General features: G+C 44.1%; 1 protein-coding gene and 1 non-coding gene across 2 annotated transcripts in view; one reads left to right on the top strand and one right to left on the bottom strand.

Moving 5' to 3' along the window:
• LOC142443180 (uncharacterized) overlaps positions 1-15,254 on the bottom strand; it is a 245,514-nt gene extending 230,260 nt beyond the window's left edge. The window contains exon 1 of the mRNA XM_075544709.1: positions 15,141-15,254. Coding sequence (XP_075400824.1) covers positions 15,141-15,254 — 114 coding nt within the window. The remainder of the gene's footprint in view (positions 1-15,140) is intronic.
• LOC142443898 (U2 spliceosomal RNA) lies at positions 10,292-10,482 on the top strand. Its single transcript, XR_012783624.1, has one exon. It is a non-coding gene; the product is annotated as a U2 spliceosomal RNA (small nuclear RNA).
• Positions 15,255-18,163: the final 2,909 nt, after the last annotated feature.

Here is an 18,163-nt window from a genome sequence, read left to right as displayed (position 1 = left end):
CTTTTGTTCAGTGGTGGTTTTAATCATCTGCCCTTAATAGTCTAATCAATTCAATTCATTGACAACAGTGATTTGAAGGACGTGATGGACTTAACTAAGGGATAGCCCAAAAGACTTTACTCCAGGAGGACAAAATACCAGACCACAGGGCATCAGGTGGGGATGTACTTGTTATGTTTTAAGGATAGGCAAACCCCAGGTTGACCAAATAAATTTTAATAAGGATAAATGATGTCAGAAAGTTGTATCACTGCCACTTCAATGAAGAAATACAAAGAAGACTGTAATCTATAAAAAAGTAGCATGTTCCAAAACAACTCTCCACCACAAATAATCACTTCCGAAAACTGTCACAAACATTTTTTTTGCACTTCACAAGATTCCACAAAACATGAATCTAATTGCATTTAGCCTCAAATAGGTAATAAGTGGTCAAGAACAAGGTCTGGCGTTGTCCACAACATAACTCCCTGCCACCACGTTTGGTCCAACTCACAGCAGAGCTATCACACAGAGTAGAACTCCCTATAGTTCTCCCAAACCTGTACATCTTTACTGGAGCAGGCAGACTCATCTTCTCCTGCACATTTTTGGTGAGTATGAACAGCTGCCCTTGCAGTCAGCAACCCAATATTTAACCCACTGTGACAAAAGCGTTCCTTTGTTCATATACCCCATATGCAATAAAGTATCATTTTAGGAACTCATGAAAGACCTACAGAAAAAGAAAGGCAGCCCCAGAAAGGCCCACCAATTTGTAAGGGAAGCTAATTCATGACACATCAGGCCACACAGGGCTCTGCCTGCAAGCACTCACACTTCAAGATGCAGTTCCTTAAATGGAGTCCCTGAGTGGTGAGAGCAACTGAGTGCTCAGCTACCAAACAAAAGATTGGAGACTGAAGGCAACCTTAGAAGAAATCAGCCAACTTCTGAAGTTAGCCAATGAAAATCTTACGGAGTATAATTTTACTCGGAAACCACATATGGTCACCATATAGAATCATATGGTAGGCAAAATGATTGATATTTACCAAACTATTAACTAATTGAGATACAAGGAGCTCATTGGTAGCCAATCATTCATGCCATATTCATGAAAGCACAAGGGGCTTTCAAAAAGGTCATGAAAAATGGAATAAAGATAATGGAATTTATCCATGAAACTTTTGAAGCTACTGCATATCTGTTCCTAATAGATTATGCTAAACAGAATAATGTAATACATTTGTATTCATTCCTCAAATATTGTACATCTTAGAAATCCTTAGGACACCTGTTCAACTTCCATGAAAATTCAGGAAGAATATTAAGCTGTTTACATATAACATCTCTCTTAAAGATCTATTAAAGTTGACATTAATTTTATTCTCTAGCTATGGTAAAGACACCAGTTAGGTTACAGTATATTTGTATGATTCACAACAAACTTGATAGCTGAAAACTAACAGAATGTCTATTGTTCTGGGTCCTGTAATTTTACAAATTCAACTGTGTGGTTTGTCATATTATGGTTAGAAACTCAACCTTATTTTTTACTTTAGAGTTTTCCATCTCTGAAAGATTTCCAACTTACATAGGTTCTGGCTTTCCTGTGTGTGTCCATGCACACATGTGTGCCTTGCTTCATTTTTGATGTCCCTGAGCATTACAGATGGTTAACATGGATAGGTGTTCATGGAGAGACTGGAAGTTTGTGTCTCCTCAAAGTCTCCAGGGATGAAAGCCTGAGTGATGCACTTTGAGAAACCAGTCACTGAAACCCCTATGCAACATCCCTGTGCTCTGACACACCAGGAGTCTCCAGGAGTTGGTGTGGATTTGATGGCATCTGCTTGAATTGATTCATTTCTAGGGGGGGAAATGAATTCTGGCCTCATTTGCTACCCTCAAGGCTGGCAGTTCAACTCTAGCAGCAGATCTAAGAGAGGAATATGAGGCTGATTGCTCCTGTATAGATCTCAGATACCTATAGAGGAACACTATGAGTCAGAATTGACTTAGTGGCAGTGAGTTAGTTTTGGGGGGTTAGGGTCAATGAATATTTCTAGGTGGCACAAACAGATTGAACGGTTCCACTGAGGATTGATGAGGTAAACTCAGCCTGCATTACGGTGGAAGAACAGATCTGCCTCCACTATCATGATGCTCCAGAAACACTATGGAACTGTTCTGCTATATAACACATGACACAGCCATGAGATGGAACTAACTCCATGGCACCTAACCAAATGGGAAATTGATCATGATGAGTGCATATCCTGTCTATGTATGCACATGGATATTGTGTTGAAAATATGACTAAATGAGAAACAAACACAATTCCCATTAAGAATCACCATGTCTATAATGAACAACATGTCAGCATGGCCCATCTAAATTAGTCCGTGAAGAAGCCCTACTCCTCCAGTGGTTAAAGGACTGGGAGGTCCATGAAATGAAAGCAGTTGTGTTCCATGAAGTGGCCATCTGGTAACACATGATTATAGCCTAGAAACCCCAAGGAGGAGTTTAAGGTGCTGCGGCATCACTCACAGAATCCACTGTAGCACAGTGGACAAAACAGGCCTCTGATCAAGAACACGTGGATAAATACTAGACTATTCAAGCATTACCATGCATGGGCACAGAGGAAATGGTATCTTATTTCAAATAAGATCCTATCTTACTATATATAAGAGTTATATATCTGGATGTTGCCTTGTATTAGAAATAATTATGACATAATTTTTGAAATGAAGAGCTAGTAGTAGGACACATTTCTTGAACAGCAAATGCAAACAAATTGAAAAAAGAGCTAACTTATGAAAAAAGTCAATCAAAATTTACATACTTAGAATTTGCTTCCAAGAAACTGTTATGTCCAGGTCTGAAGATTAATCAGGGCCACACAGAAAAGGATCAAATGCAAAGCTTCACTGGAGCTGGCCGCCAGGACACAGCTGGCGCTCAATCCATCGGGCCCCAAGCGCACTACTCGAACTCTGGTTTATACAGCAAGAAACCAGGAACGGGTGGGAATACTTTTCTCCTCCGATCACAACAGTACTCGCTGAGTAAGGGGGATGGAGCAGCTAGGGAACTTCCTGCTGGTATCCAACATGGGCATGGGCAGCAGCCCACTAACATTTTGAATCTGGTGGGTCTGGGGACCAATGCAGAAATAGCAAGCTTAAACAATGGAAAAGTAGAGAGGCAAGTGTCAGCAGGTTAGCAAATGAGACTCAAGGTCCTTCAGTCAAAGTATGCAGCCCCTAGGATGTGGATGAATGTCCAACATTAATGATTTCAAAATAAGTCATGTGGGGAGAGGGGTGGAGTGGGTAATGGGGACCAACTCAGTTAAACATGAGCAAGAAAATACAGAAGCTAAATTCAGCTGGTTAATTAATAAACACCAGGATATTTCAAAACGTTTTCTGTATCCACTAGGATAAATGATAAATGATCGATTTAAATTCTTTGTCACTGTGAAAATAACTCGAATTTTTTAAAAGTGCTGACCTTGAGGGTACGTGCCACGAAAATACACCAATTCTGACTCACAGTGACACTATAGGATAGGGTAGAACTGCCCTGTGGATTTTCAACACTGAAACATTACAGGTGAAGAAAATCTATTATTTCTCCAGATTAATACAGAAAAGGACCTGAAAATAAATAATTGCTGGATTCTGCAAATCAAAAGGATGACAAAGGAAACCAAAATTCGCTATTAAGAAAATTAGTGGATATTAAAGCTGGGTCAGCAATACTCTAAGAGCCAAGAGGGATGGCAAGGGGGTGGTGGCAGGGGTGGAAGAGCACAGTGTTAAAGAGAGATGAGCCATTAACACAACCAATCTCTGAGGTGAGGCTTATTAGGGGACACATCCCCCCCCCCCCCCGTGGGGCTCTTCACACTCCAAGTGGAAAGGTACAGCAGCAGCACACAAATCGCAGGGGCTCTATTAGAGTCTAAATCTTAGCACCCTGAGAGGTGAAAACTGAGATGCAGAGCAGAGATTGACTTCAGCCCGGAATGTGAAGTTAAGAAAGGCTTTATTTAGGCAGGGAAAGAAATTGCAGGCAGATTCCACAACCCAAGGAGCTAGGTCAAGAAAGTCGCGCCTGGCAGTGGGGCAGTGGGACTTGAATAGGGTCCCAGACAAGGAGTATGTGTTGATAAGGGGAAGGCTTTTAGCGCTACAGCTGCAAGGCCTTGAGTCAGGATGTCTCTGTGAATAAATCATGTTGGTTTTCTGCAGACCTGCTTCCCAGAATGCTGGGGGAAGGGGCTGTGTGGGCCCTGCCAGAAGAGAGAAGCTCCTCGGAATGCTGGAGGCAAGGACTGCAAAGTCCAGCAGGTCATTCTTCTGAGAAGCTGGGGCAAGGGGGCTGCAAAGTCCAGCAGGTCATCATTTTCTGAGAGGCTGGGGGAGGGGGCTGCATGGTCTGGACCCATCCCAAATACTAACTGGGGTCAGTTAGTAAAGGGCTATGGATGGCAGTGTAGACTAAGCCCCCAATGAATTCTTTCTGATCATTAAGCAAACAGGTGGATTAAATTTGCCCGGGGGCAGAGGAACTTGGAAAGTAGACACCATCCACCTTTCTCCAGCCAATCTCGGTCATCAGTGGGGTGGCCTGATGACTGCAAGGCTGCCTCTCCTTTCAGTAAAGGCCACTCTGGGGTCCCCTTACTCTCATGCCTGCGACCTGACATGGAAGGGACAGGCCCCAGGCAAGAACCCACCCCCAATCGCGTCTTTCTGGGGTGAGGGGTGAGCAGGAGCAGCTCTGAGCAAGAAAAGAAGCCGGAGCCCGAACGCTGAGGCCTGTAGCCAGCTCAGAAAGGATTTAACTGGAATGTCCCAGGGGTCGCGGTGACCTGGAACACTGGCAGACAATAATTTCCTTGAGAACCCGGACACAGCTATGGAAGCCAGGCCTGTTCCCTGGGAATCCAGACACAGCTGGGGATACCAGGCCTGTGGGGAATTCCGCGCCTGGGATCAGCACAGAAACACAGAAATTCACTCACCCTTGGAAACACGCGCGATGCTCACTCGGATCCTTCTCAGTCAGAGGAAATGGAGTCAGCAGGAAACTGTTATCACCTGGGGAGGGGGTGGGGTGGTGTCTGTGCGAAGGGTCAGGGCCTGGAGATAATAAGGGCGGTCTGAAGGGAGGGGCCTGGAGGTGAGGCTCAGGGCTAAGGATCCATTCTTAGTGGTTTCTTCTTAGTCTGGAAATCCTGCAGAAACCTGTGCCATTTGGGTGGCCTTGCTTGCATTTGAAACGCGTTTGCATTTGAATCACAGCAACACACAAGCCCAGTCAGAAAGACAAACTGTAAAAAAAGTGGTGGGTGGAAGGCATGCTTCCCAAGAGGGAATTTCCCCTGAGAGACTCCAGCACCTAAGGCCACAGAGACACACACTTGACAGCATCTGATGCCATCTGCTCCACTTGACCACCTCTCTCCTGGCTTCTACCTGAACGCCTCTCAACCACCCAACTCAAAGAACAGGCCTAAGCTCTGTAGAATCAAGAGCCACAACGGGGAGACCCTGCACAACCTGCTTCATCCTCAGACAAGGATGTCAGACTCTGCTCCCTGTGCTACAGCACCCAGACCCGAGACTCCTGTCCCTTGATGCATGCCCAGTGAGCAGCAAGATGGGAATTCCTGAAAATGCCACAGTTGTCCAGTTGTCATCTCCTCCTCCCCTGCTCTCTCTCTCCCCTCACTGGTAAAGATCTATTTCCCCATAATCTGTGGGTTCTGTATGACTCTTTTGATGAAACTTTCCGTGTGAATAAGTGTCTTATTTTCAGCAAGTTCCAGTCAACTAATTATCCTTCACGGACTGTGGTTCCTTTAAAACATTTCATGTGTTGAGGTCTCTCCTTTCTATTTCTATGTCATTGAGTGTTTTTATCAGGAATGGTTGTTAGATATTGTCAAATGCCTTTTCTGCACCTATCAATATGATCATATGGTTCTTATTCTTAGTCCTGTTCATATAGTTGGTTAAATAATGGTTTTTCTAATACTGAATCATATTTGCATCCCTGGTAATAATCCCCCTGAGTCCAGTTGAAATATGAACTCAAAGTCAAGGATAGGGGCTCTCAAACTCAATCCATCCCATTTCCACAAATGTAGAGATACACTGCTCTGATATATGATCTAATCACTATTCTAATCCAATAAAATTATGTAATCGTCAAATATGCTACTTTATTGTTAAAACACCAGTATAATGAATCCTGTTGTGATGTGTTTTATAAATAATTTTACCCCATATACTCTGTAGTCTTAAAATTTTCTTTTATAGTTTCTCAGGCATTAAAGTAATAAATAAATAAATAAAGTTTCTCATACCAATCTACTACCCTTGTTCAATTTTGTCCTTGATTATTGCTTCATCTTGCAGGTATTTATATTAAAATCATGATTATATATTTTCAACAATGATTCTGGAATGATTATTACTTTACTGCATATTTTTAAAAGAAACACTAACATTTCAGTACTTATACAAGGGAGGTGATTGTTAGGGGTCACTCAGTGAGTTCCAAATCATAGTGACCCCGTGTACCACAGGGAGAAACACTGTCCTGTCCTGGATCAGCCTCAGAATTGTTCTTGTATTTGAGCCTGTTTTAGGATTTGTCAATCTAAAGTTTTCCTCTTGTTTGCTTCCCCTCTACCAAGCACCATGTTTGAAGTGATTTATCTTTTGTATTTGCCTCTAGTTTGCAAATACACAAACACACTAAGGTTTTACTTATATGGCATAACAGAATGCATTTAAAAGAACAATAAAGTCAGAGCTGCCATGTGAATTCTGACTCATAGAACCATAAGGAGCAGAGTAAAAGCTCCGTAGGCTTTTGTTTTTTGTATTTTATAAACCATAATGTTTCATCTTTACCACAGCAGGTAGTGTCCTTATAAAAATAGTCCAAAACGAGACAGGTGATGTAGTGGTTAATTTTTGTGGTCTCAGACATAGATAAGCTCCACATGGAAGTTAAAGTGTTCTAGTGTACTTGAGTATCCAAGAGCTGAAGAAAATATTCTGTTTATTTTGTATAAAATTAAAATTGTGTTGTGTGGTACGAGGTGGGGGGGGGGGTGCCAGTCCCCCACCAGTAATTACGGGTTCAGTAAGCACAATTGCATGGTTGAGATATATAAGTAGTATATTAAAGTCATCAAGAACATGAGAGCTAGAAGAGAGAGTCAAATAATGGAGTCAGGCACACATTTCATGGTAGCATTGCTCACCTCAGCCCTGCCTGGTGGTTCATGTGGAGAGAGGGGGAAGGGAAGGAGGAGAGGAGGAGCTGAGAGAGAGAGAGAGAGAGAGAGAGAGAGAGAGAGAGAGAGAGAGAGAGAGAGATCTATCATAGCTAACCCAGGCCTAAATACCTTTTGGGGGCATGCAAGCCCACTGATCACAGGTAAAGACATATGTCACAGGAAGAATTGGCACTATAGGTTCTACAGCAGTTAGAAGGGGTGGTCTAGGGACATACACCAATAGGAAGAGGAGGGATTGGGGTATACATGTGACAAGATGGGCGGATCCTAGATTTAGGATGACCTGTTCTCTGGATCTCCATAGGAGCCATTATCAGTAGGGTGTGAACTCCACCTGCAGGAACCAAATCAATGACTGCAGGCCTGTCCATTTTCCTTAACAGCAGGGAGCTGGGCCTACTCCCTAGTGACTGACTCTCTTCAGGGAGGATGTCTGTAAGCATCCGACCTCCCCCCACAGTGTTGATATGGTAGATGTATATTAATTGTCTTTCCTGGCCCTATGCACAGCTGTGAGGATTGTAAGACAAGGATTGTAAGAGACCATTTTTAAGGTGACTGAGGAATTGTTAAGTTTCTCTCTCCGGCCTAAATCTCAGCCTCGGTCCTTAGCTCTACGCGAGAAAGATTTCACGCCGAAGCCGGGCTCGTGATCCAAGTGAATTTAATGAAAGTTCAAGGAAGCATCAGGTTTTACGCGGCACCCATAGGATTCCTTTGACCATGCGGCCTGGCAGAGACTGCTCCGGGACACGCAAGGATCTCTCCCTTCCCACGAAGACGACCAGACCATCCAAGCAAGACAAGACCAAAAGACCAAGAGCCCAAGAGGGCCTCTCCCTTCCGGTCCCTGCCTTTTAAAGGGTTCCTGAGGGAGGTGTGGTGAACGACCCCAGGTCGATTCCATTGGCTGAATTGCAATCACCCAGCCCAGGTGGGCTGCTCCAGGTGTAACGCCCATCCAAGCCCACCAGCGGGAAAATCCAGCTTTTGTCTTTTGCTGGCTCTCCTGGGCATGCGTAAATGGACTTCCCAATTTCCTAGGCTAAGCTACCTAACAGAATCACCTTAAAGCGTCTGGGGTCTTACAGGCTTGAAGATAAACAAGCGGCCATCTAGCTCAAAAGCAACAATGCCCACATGTGCGATCACAAGGTGCCAAAGGGACCAGGTATAAGGCAACATGCAAAAAAAAAAAAAGAATATACACACATACACACACCATGGTGAATGAAGGGGGATGTGCAGAGTGGAGACCCAAGGCCCATTTGTCGGCCACTGGAGATTCCCTCATAGAGGGGGTTAGGAGAGGAGTCAGGGTGTGATGTAGTACCGATGAAGAACACAGCTTTCCCCCAGATCCTGCATGCTTCCTCCCCCCAACTACCATGATCCGAATTCTACCTTGCAGGACTGGATAGGGCAGAGGTAGTACACTGGTGCATATGGGAGCTGGAGGCACAGGGAATCCAGGGTGGAAGATACCTTCAGGACCGGGGTGTGAGGGGCGATGCTGGGAGAGTGGAGGATGAGTGGCTTGGAAAGGGGGAACTGATTACAAGGATCCACATGTGACCTCCTCCCTGGGAGAGGGACAGCTGAGAAGGGGGGGAAGGGAGACTCCGGATAGGGCAAGATATGACAAAATAACAATCTATAAATTATCAAGGGCTCTTGAGGGAGGCGGGAGCAGGGAGGGAGGGGGAAAAAAGAGGACTTGATGCAAAGGGCTTAAGTGGAGAGCAAATGCTTTGAAAGTGATTAGGGCAAAGAATGTATAGATGTGCTTTATAGCTTTATACAATTGATGTATGTATATGTATGGATTGTGATAAGAGTTGTATGAGCCCCTAAAATATGTAAATATATATATATATAATATATTCTTATTGCTATATATACGATGTGCACATTAAAATGCTTAAAGGGTTTTGTGAAACTGCGGAAGTCGAATATCTGAAAATACTTGGATACAGTAAAACGTGCTGGTTAGCTGTTTGGCCCTCTGTCAAAAGAATTTTGAAAATATATGATCCTTTGAAATCTTACTTTCTATCACAGGATAAATGTCCTAGAATTTTAGAAGAATTTTTTAAAAAGGAATCTTCAAACATTTGGCTAGAGTTTTCACACAATCAAGCAGCTCTTTTTCAAAATACTATAAAACTTATTAAAGGTGACAAAATTTTGATAATCGAAGTAGCAAATGAAGTTAATAATTTAGAATTTCAGTGGCAAGAGCAGTTAGAGAATATTTTTCTTCCGTTAACAATCCATAATAGTATAAGCCAGCTAGAAGAGCACGGTGCAATAAATCGTGCAGATATCATGAATCACGCTGAAAAGTTCTATAGTAACTGCATGGATTATTTAGAAGAGTGGACAGTACATTATAATTATATTGAACATTTTCATTGGGTTTCATTAAAACAAGAACTTAAATGGAATTATGTGCAAAAATCATTCGATCATATTACTCAAAATTTCTGAAAATGATCTTTTTAATTAGGTATAATTATTAAAAATATATTGATAAGGAAAAGGTTAAACCTTGGGCATCAGCAAAACTCATAATAGAGAACAAATGGTTAGAAATATTTCATCATTTTGAAACAAACCATGTTCCATACAATAATGCACTAAAAATTGTGAAATACCTGCTGTCCTTACCAGGCACTAATGCTGCGACTGAATGTGTTTTTTCTATGTTAAATAAAGTGTGTACATCAGAAAAATCACAATTAAGTGTTGAGACTTTGAAAGCAATTTCATGTGTGACATAATTTTACAAATTCTTGGGATAAATTTCATGACCTTTTAAACAACGACAGCAATCTACTCAAAAACTTCAATCAAATGAGAAATATGTCCATGAAAAAAATAATACTATACATAATTTTAATGTGTTATATTTGTAAATTGTACTTATGTTGAAATTTGAAAAAATATATTACAATACTGTTTTTGCATTCTATGATCGCTTCTCGGCCTTTTGGCTAAGATCAAGTGCAGTATCTGTTCTTATCAGTTTAATATCTGATACGTTCTCTATCCGAGGACAATATATTAAATGGATTTTTGGAGCAGGGAGTTGGAATAGGAGCTTGCTCCGTCCCCTCCACGCATCGACCTGGTATTGCAGTGCTTCCAGGAACGGTGCACCAAAAAAAAAAAAAAAAGAAAGAAAATTTTTGTTGCTCCATATAGACCAAATTTTTATTCAAGGACCCAAGAACCTCCCCCACCCCCCACCGACCTTCCCCATTGGTCACTTTATCAATTATGCTGGAAACTGAGAGCAGCATAGTAAAACGCTTAGACAAATAGACATAAGTTAAGAAGCAGACTAAGACATGGGACAAGAGAAAAGAGGGAAGAAACTGTTGTTGCTGGTTTTTAAATTGCAATATGATTTCTTCCAGAGTTGATAAGGAACACATTCCCAAGGCAGAGAAATTCATTCTATCTCAGTGTCCAATAGAAATTGTCCTCTGTCAAAAGTCTTTTAAGTTATTTTTTTCCGTGGTTGCCTGATGATCACTGACCACTTTTCATTGTGAGTCCAAATTCTGCTTTTTCACTTGCTGTTTCAATAGCAATGATAAACAATCCTGGCCACACTAAAGATTGGGAAGGTAAAAATCTTGTGGATCATTGACTATCAAGGACAGACCAATGTACATAAGGTATTGAATGGGACATTAGATGAATTCAGATAAAGAAAAGACAACCCATGTGATTATAGGTGAAACAATGAAATAGATCAGAAACCTCCCCAGCTAATTTAATGAGGTGTTCTTTCTCTCTGAATTGCTAATTTCAATCACTCAGTGATGTGTTCTATTGTCACTAAGACAAGGTCCATTTTTATCAGGTTTGTGCTCACTTTATTACCTCTGTCTACTTAGAACTGTTCTTCAAGGAAAGCCTTAGCCCATTCAACTTTTTTTTTGTTTTAATATTATGTACTTTTCCTGAATTGCTAATTAACAAGTCTAAGAAGTTGGGAAGCAAGCCCTCCACCCACCACTTTTCTGTCAGGTTGTCTTTATCTCCAGGCTGTGTGTTATTGTGATTCAAATGCAAGGTGCTTCAAATGCAAGCCGGGTCACCCAGAGTGAAGAGCTTTTAGCAGAACTTCCAGACTAAGAAGATACTAAGAAGGGAATGGTTGCCACTCCAGGCTTTGAGCTTCACTTCCAGGCCCCTCCCTCCAGGAGGCCCTCATTACCTCCAGACCCCGCCCCTTGGGAAACACCCAACCCCTACAAGGTGACACAATTTCCTGCAGAACTCACTTCCTCTGACTGAGAAGGTGCAGCCTGAGCGTCCCCAGAGGGTAAGTGAGTCTCTGTTTCTATGCTCAACCCAGGCTCAGAGTCCCTTACAGACCCTGCATCCCCAGCTGTGCCCAGATCCCCACAGATATTACTATTCCTGCATCCTGTCTGCCTGCGTTCCAGGTCGCCACGACCCCCTGGGATATTTCCAGTTAAATCCTTTCTAAGCTGGTTACAAGCCTCTTTGCCTTAGGTCTTGGGAATATGCCGGTCCCCTTTTCCTGCCCAGAGCCCCTCATTCACCCTCACACCTCAGGCCAGAAAGGCCTGATTGAGGGTGGGTTCTTGCCTAGGTCTGGTTCCCTCCTTGTCAGTTATCGGGCAGGAGAGCAGGGGACCCCAGCATGGCCTTTACTGAAAGGAGAGGCCAGCCTTGCAGTCATCAGGCCACTCCCCTGATCAACAAGGTCTGTATTAGAGCTTAACTTCTCAGCACCTTGCTTTGCAAAAGGGCACAGTAGCAGTGACAGCCCCAGATCCCCGCATAGATTTAGTCCTCACATAGATTGCAGAGCCCACACAGAGTAAGCTTCCATTGAGTGCTTTCTGTCTAGGAAGCAAGGTTGTAGGTAACATGGCCCTCAGGCAGAGGGCTTTGGAGTGAGGATTACCTTCATCTCTCTCCAGGCATCTGGGGAGGGCGGTCTTGCTTATAAGCTTCCAAGTCTGGGTCCTTGATGGAGGTTACCAAATGAGACTGTACAGGGGTCTCAGAGGCCCTGGGTCAGTATCAAACAAGTGTCTGTTATTGTGATGTATTGATTGGCCACCAATCATGCTTTTATGACCATTTCCTTTGCCCTGCCCCTCCCCCACACCCTCTTTAGTTCACATCTCAATTGTGAACCTGGGAAGCCATTTCCACTTGTAGGTGGCTTCCCTCACCCAGATGATGTGTTTGTGTCTTTGTGCTGTCTGTGTTTCTTAAGAGTTAACAAGTGTTCCCTTTAAACTACACTGAAAATGGGTCTCCAGAACAGATCTGTCCTGTGTGTGCCTCCTCACTCATTTCTGCCACCAGAAACTAGCTTGTGCTCTGTTACAAACTGCAAAAGGGACTCCAATCTCAAATATAACTTAAGGAGAACATTTATTAAGTCATAATAGAGACAAAGAGAATACAAAGACACAAACAGAAGTCACCCGGATGAAGGAGATCATTAGTGGAAGTCAAGGTGTTTTACATGAACCGGACAAGAACAACTCAGTCTCTGGTAAGAAGCTAAACAGTTCATTTAAGGGGGACCGAAAAGAGAAAAAACCTGCGCAGGGACCAGCTCCCTGAAGAGAGGGAGAATGGCTGGTCTCCATCGCTCACGGACTTGGGTTTTTATAGGGGGGGTAAACAGTGGGGCCTTTTCAGCTGTGCGAATATGCAAGAACAGAAGCAGATTTTGCAGTTAGCCTTGACATTTTGAAACGTCGTTTTTCCTTTGAGATAGATGTGTGGCCTTATCTTGCAGCTGCTTTTTCTGGCAAATGTTTGCTTGACCTTAACCTGAGGGGAATCCCATAGCTTGACACAAAATGGAGACTGCTACAAGATGGTTCCACTCAGGCTAACTATCACATTCCTGCCTGTGGTTATTCCACCTGTGAATCTTCCAGGTGCAAGCGTTCATAGGGCTGTGGAAAGGGCTCACTCTGGGCTAGTCGGTCATACGATTTACTTAGTACCAACAACTTGACAGATTGCACTCGGTCTTGTACAAACTGCACTAATTTATTGATGATTAGCGGGCCATAAGTTAGTCCTATTAAAAGCAAAAGCAGAGGGCCTGCTAGGCTGGAGATTAGGGTGGTGAGTCATGGAGACCAGCTAAACATTTGCTGGAACCAACTTTCTTGGCTTTTTCTGTTTTCTTCTCGCTTGCTTAATCTTTTTCTGACTAAAGCTAAGGTATTTTGATTATTCCTGAATGCTTGACATAAGAGCAGCAAGTTTCACCCAGAGCCATACAAAGGCCGCCTTGCTTAAGAAATAAAATGTTTAATCCTCGCCTGTTTTGTAATACTACTTTAGCAAGGGAATTGAGGGATTTTTCTAGATAACTGAAAGACTTCTTTAAATCCAGTAAATCATTATCAGTTCGCTGACTTAAAATTTTATAATTTTCATTTCCTTGTATTAAGTCCACCATTCCTACTGTTGCTGACCTGGCTACACCTAGTCCCACAAGTAAAGGAACCAATATGGGGGGCTCTTTTGACTCTGGAATAAGTGTTAAAATGCTGCCACCCGGCTTCCCCTGAATACAGAAACACTTGGGGTAAAATATGAACCAATATACAAAGTCCAGAATGGTTAGAGGTCAGTAAGGTTGTAGAGAACAGGCAGGGAGTGATTCCAGTAGAACAAGCAAACCACATTCCTGGTGGGGCTACTAACAGAATGGGTTCCTTGGAACTGGGTATAACAGAAACACTGGCACAATACCGACTATACCGTTGGGGTTTCCAGCTGGTTTGGTAATAGTGTCCTTTCCCTTGTAACTCTTCCAGAGTTAAGGTGGACATTTCCCAAGCTTCCTTCCACCTGCACACACTGTTATTATCATAGGACAGTGTGATGTTGGCTACTGAGGAGGTATCATTAGATCCAATTCCTACAATGTAGGGTGGTGCCGGGTTAAGACATAGCCAACCATCGCTGGTGAAGTTTGGGTTAGTAGCATTTATAAAAGCCAAAAAGGTTTCTAGGGTTTTAACTTCTAGTAACACAGGGGTGTGGGGGGGTTATTTTGGCTACCTCAGGCTCTGGGCTATGTGTGGAGGTTACTTCGGAGGTATAAGTCCTGGTAACATGAGGCAGGGATGTGGGCCTGGGTTTTACAGGAGGATTTAGAACCTTGTTGAGTCCAATAGGCTGGGCAGGTTTTGTAGGAGCAAGCCAGTTTTGAATCATAACTATAACACCAGGATCTGGTCCACTGACATATAATCTAACTCCCCAGGTTTTTCCAGTTACCCATTCTGGTGATTGGTGGTTTTTAACCTGTCACTTTATGAACTTACAAGCCCCTACATGGCATACAGACCAGTGATAATGTCCTTTTCTCCCCAAAATGGGAAGAAGTAGCCAGGTTGTTGCCAGCCACCATAATTTCACATCCCCTCTTGGCACAATAAAACTCAGTGGTAGGCTGGCATGAAGGGCCACCGTCGGCTGGGCATGCATATATATCTGTTGTTTACAGCGACCATTCTATCCCTGCCTCCCTACACCATAAACTTTTAAAAGACAGCCCCCCGCCTGTCATAGCCATAATGTGAAATGGAGTTAATTGCTATTTTTTGCTTAAACGGGGTACACAAATCAAATTCAACGGTGGGGGAAAGCACGGTGGGGGTGCTGGTGTTTGTGATAGTGCCAGTAGTAAAGTCTGTCAGAGTCCAGATGTATGGATGTGGTCAATGGCGGTTGGCATTGACCCTGATACTACACAGCAGGATTCGTTCAATTAGGGTAGCTTTCACAGCTTTACCGTGAGTGGGTTGTCTGTTTTCTGTATGGTGCATTCCTTGGGAACATGTCCCACCATGGTTTTCTTCACTTGGGTGTACTGGATCCATGGCAACTTGCCTGCAACCTTTACCATGGTCGCAGTGGTAAGGATTACCTGCTATGGCCCAGTCCACCTTGGCTCTAGTGCAGGGGTCTTGTGCCGCTTGACGCAGGCCCAATCACCAGGGGTTAGGTCATGGAAGGGTCCGGATCCATGCGACTGCTCCGATCCGGGATCTCCTGCGGTGTCTGGATGGTGGAGGCGGTGCAACAAGGCGTTGTTAGTGTTGCGGACTCCCTGCACAGCCTGTATAGACTTTAAAGGTTCAATATTAGTGAGGTGAGCCAACTGCTCCATTCCAACCCTAGGTAGGAAAGGAGGGGGTCTACCATATATAATTTTATAAGGCGCAAGGTTTTTAAGGTAAGGGGTGCAATGGATGCGCATTAAAGCAAAAGGCAAAAGTCTTAGGCAGTTTTCGCCAGTATCTGTGCATAATGTAGCGAATACTTTCTTTAAGCTTCCAGTCATTCTCTCCACTTGACCTGAACTTTGAGGCCGATAGGCACAATGGAGCTTTCAGCTATCACATAACATTTTACTGATCATTTTAGAAATTTGGGCCATGTAGGCAGGGTCATTATCACAGCCAGTGCACCAGGGAATGCCAAATCTAGGGAGGATCTCAGTTAACAGCAGTTTGCATACCACGGTGGCCGTTTCTGCCTTGGTTGGGAAAGCCCCTGTCCAACCAGAGAAGGTATCTACAAAGACCAGCAAATATTTATAACCATACAGTCCTGGCTTTCCTCGGCAAAGTCAACTTCCCAGTATTGACCGGGGAATGTCCTCGCTCTCGTGGCTGGGGTGGCTGTTGTGTTCTGTGTGTGTGTGGAGGGGGTGGGGATTGGTGGTGGTGGCAGTGGTTGTTTACTTGGGTTGTTTTCGGCCATTGTCTGTGTCCACTTTTGAAGATTTGGAATTTTGTATCCTTTAGACAGATATGAGTAGAGTTTGTTTCCTCCCAAATGGATGGTCTGATCCAACTGATCCACCAATTCCCTGCCAGTCTCCTCTGGGACCAACTTGCGGGGACCAGGGAGAATCAGCCACCCGTCAGGGTCTTTAATACAAGCTATTTGACCAGCCCCTTTTGCTAACCGGTGTGCCAGTTCCCATTTCTGTTTTGAGTAGCAGGCGAGTAGGCAGGTTTGGCTGTAACAAGGTAAGAGGCTGTTTTCCTTCTGTATTTGCTAGTCCCATTACTGGTCCTGGTGATGCCAATGTTGCCTTCTGGGCTGCCTGGTCAGCCAGGTTGTTGCCTCGGATCACCGTTGAGTGTCCTCGTTGATGGACCTTGCAATGGATTGTAGGGAGACGCTTAGGCTCCCACAAGGCTCGAAGGAGGTCTTGTATTTCAGCCTTGTGCTCACTTTCCTCTCCTTCGGAGGTTAGCAGTCCCCTTTCTTGATAAGGCTCCATGGAAGTGAGCTGAAGTGAAAGAATAACGGCTATCTGCCCACATATCGACGGACTTTCCTTTTCCCAGCTTGAGTGCCTGTGTCACGGCGATACGTTCTGCCTTTTGGGCTGAGGTACCGGGCGCAGGGAGGTGGACCACAGTACCTCAGTTTCCGTGGTGACCTCTGGATACTTTCCCGTTCTTCCGCCATGAAGAGAACCTGTAAAAGTTGCTGACAATCATCCCAAGTGGACTGGTGGGTATGACAAATAGTTTCTAATAAGGAGATTAAGCCTTGGGGCTTATCAGAGATGGACGGGTTTTGTTGCTTCCAGTTGTAGAGGTGACTGGTGGAGAAAGGGACACACACCATGAAGGGGACTGCTTGGTCCACCCCGGGTGGAGGAACAGTTTGTCTCAAGGGAAAAATACTGACCGGGACTTCAGCAGGCTTGCCCTGTTTGCATGCTGCCTCAGCGTATACCTTTACACACACATACACACCCTCCGTGTTGGGAGGACTGAATGAGGCAGCTTCTGCAGTACCAGGTGCTGAGCCCGCCCCAGCAGGCGGGTATGGAGGAGGAAGCAGAGCAGGAGGGCCTGGCTGCCACAAGAGGGGCTCCTGGTGGAGGAAGGGTGTCAAGCTCCCTTCAGCACTCGGAGGACAGGGTAAAGTCGCTGGGGCGTCTTATTTTTACTTGAGTCTCCTATTCCTTGCCACCCGCTTGTGGGGAAGAAACTTCCAAATATGCGGAGGAAGATTAGAGGCTATGTCAATTTACACATTTATGTAGGAGATTTGATCCAGATGACCTGGTTTTCTGTAGACATATTTCTGCACCTGGTATAAAAGAGATAGGGAAAAGGTCCCCACTGAGGTTCAATCAGACACTGCCGCAACCCAATCTCTCTCAGAAAAGGTCCTGAGATGAGACGAATTTTTTTATAAAATCCATAACTTAACATAGACCTTTTAGAAAACTCAGAGAAATTATTCAAAAGGCACTGTACTCGAGTGGACTGTCTGTCCCATGGTTTCACTTCACCTGCTAAAAAAAAAATTAAACAATCATGGAAGACAAGCAGGACTGCGAGCAAGCAACACACAGCGAAAAAAAACAATATACAAGAAACACAGGACTTAAACATATAAAGAAAATAAGAATATGCCATCAATGAGGCATCAGTTTAAAGATACAGGAGGACACAGAGATGTCTCTCTGGCCCTCTGGGAGTGCCCTAAAGTTGCGTCCAACAGAGCCTATCCTCGCAACCCAGAGTGTGCACACCAACCTTGTAGCGCTCTGGACAAGATCCGACAACCGGGACGGAGGAACGTCTTTCTGAGGCCTTCCTCTAGTTGAGGCACATGCGGAGAAGAACACCCATTCCCGGGGTCTCGCTTGTCCCGCTAATGTACATCCTGGTCACCAGATCTTGGTGGAACCTCCAAAATGTTGTACATGAACCAGACAAGAACAACTCATTCTCTGGTAAGAAACAAAACAGTTTATTTAAGGGGGACAGAAAAGAGAAA

This window comes from Tenrec ecaudatus, chromosome 3, assembly GCF_050624435.1.
Source record: "Tenrec ecaudatus isolate mTenEca1 chromosome 3, mTenEca1.hap1, whole genome shotgun sequence".
NCBI lineage: Eukaryota > Metazoa > Chordata > Mammalia > Afrosoricida > Tenrecidae > Tenrec > Tenrec ecaudatus.
The sequence above is the reverse complement of the archived record's forward strand: the minus strand, read 5'-3'. Positions and strand labels throughout refer to the sequence as shown.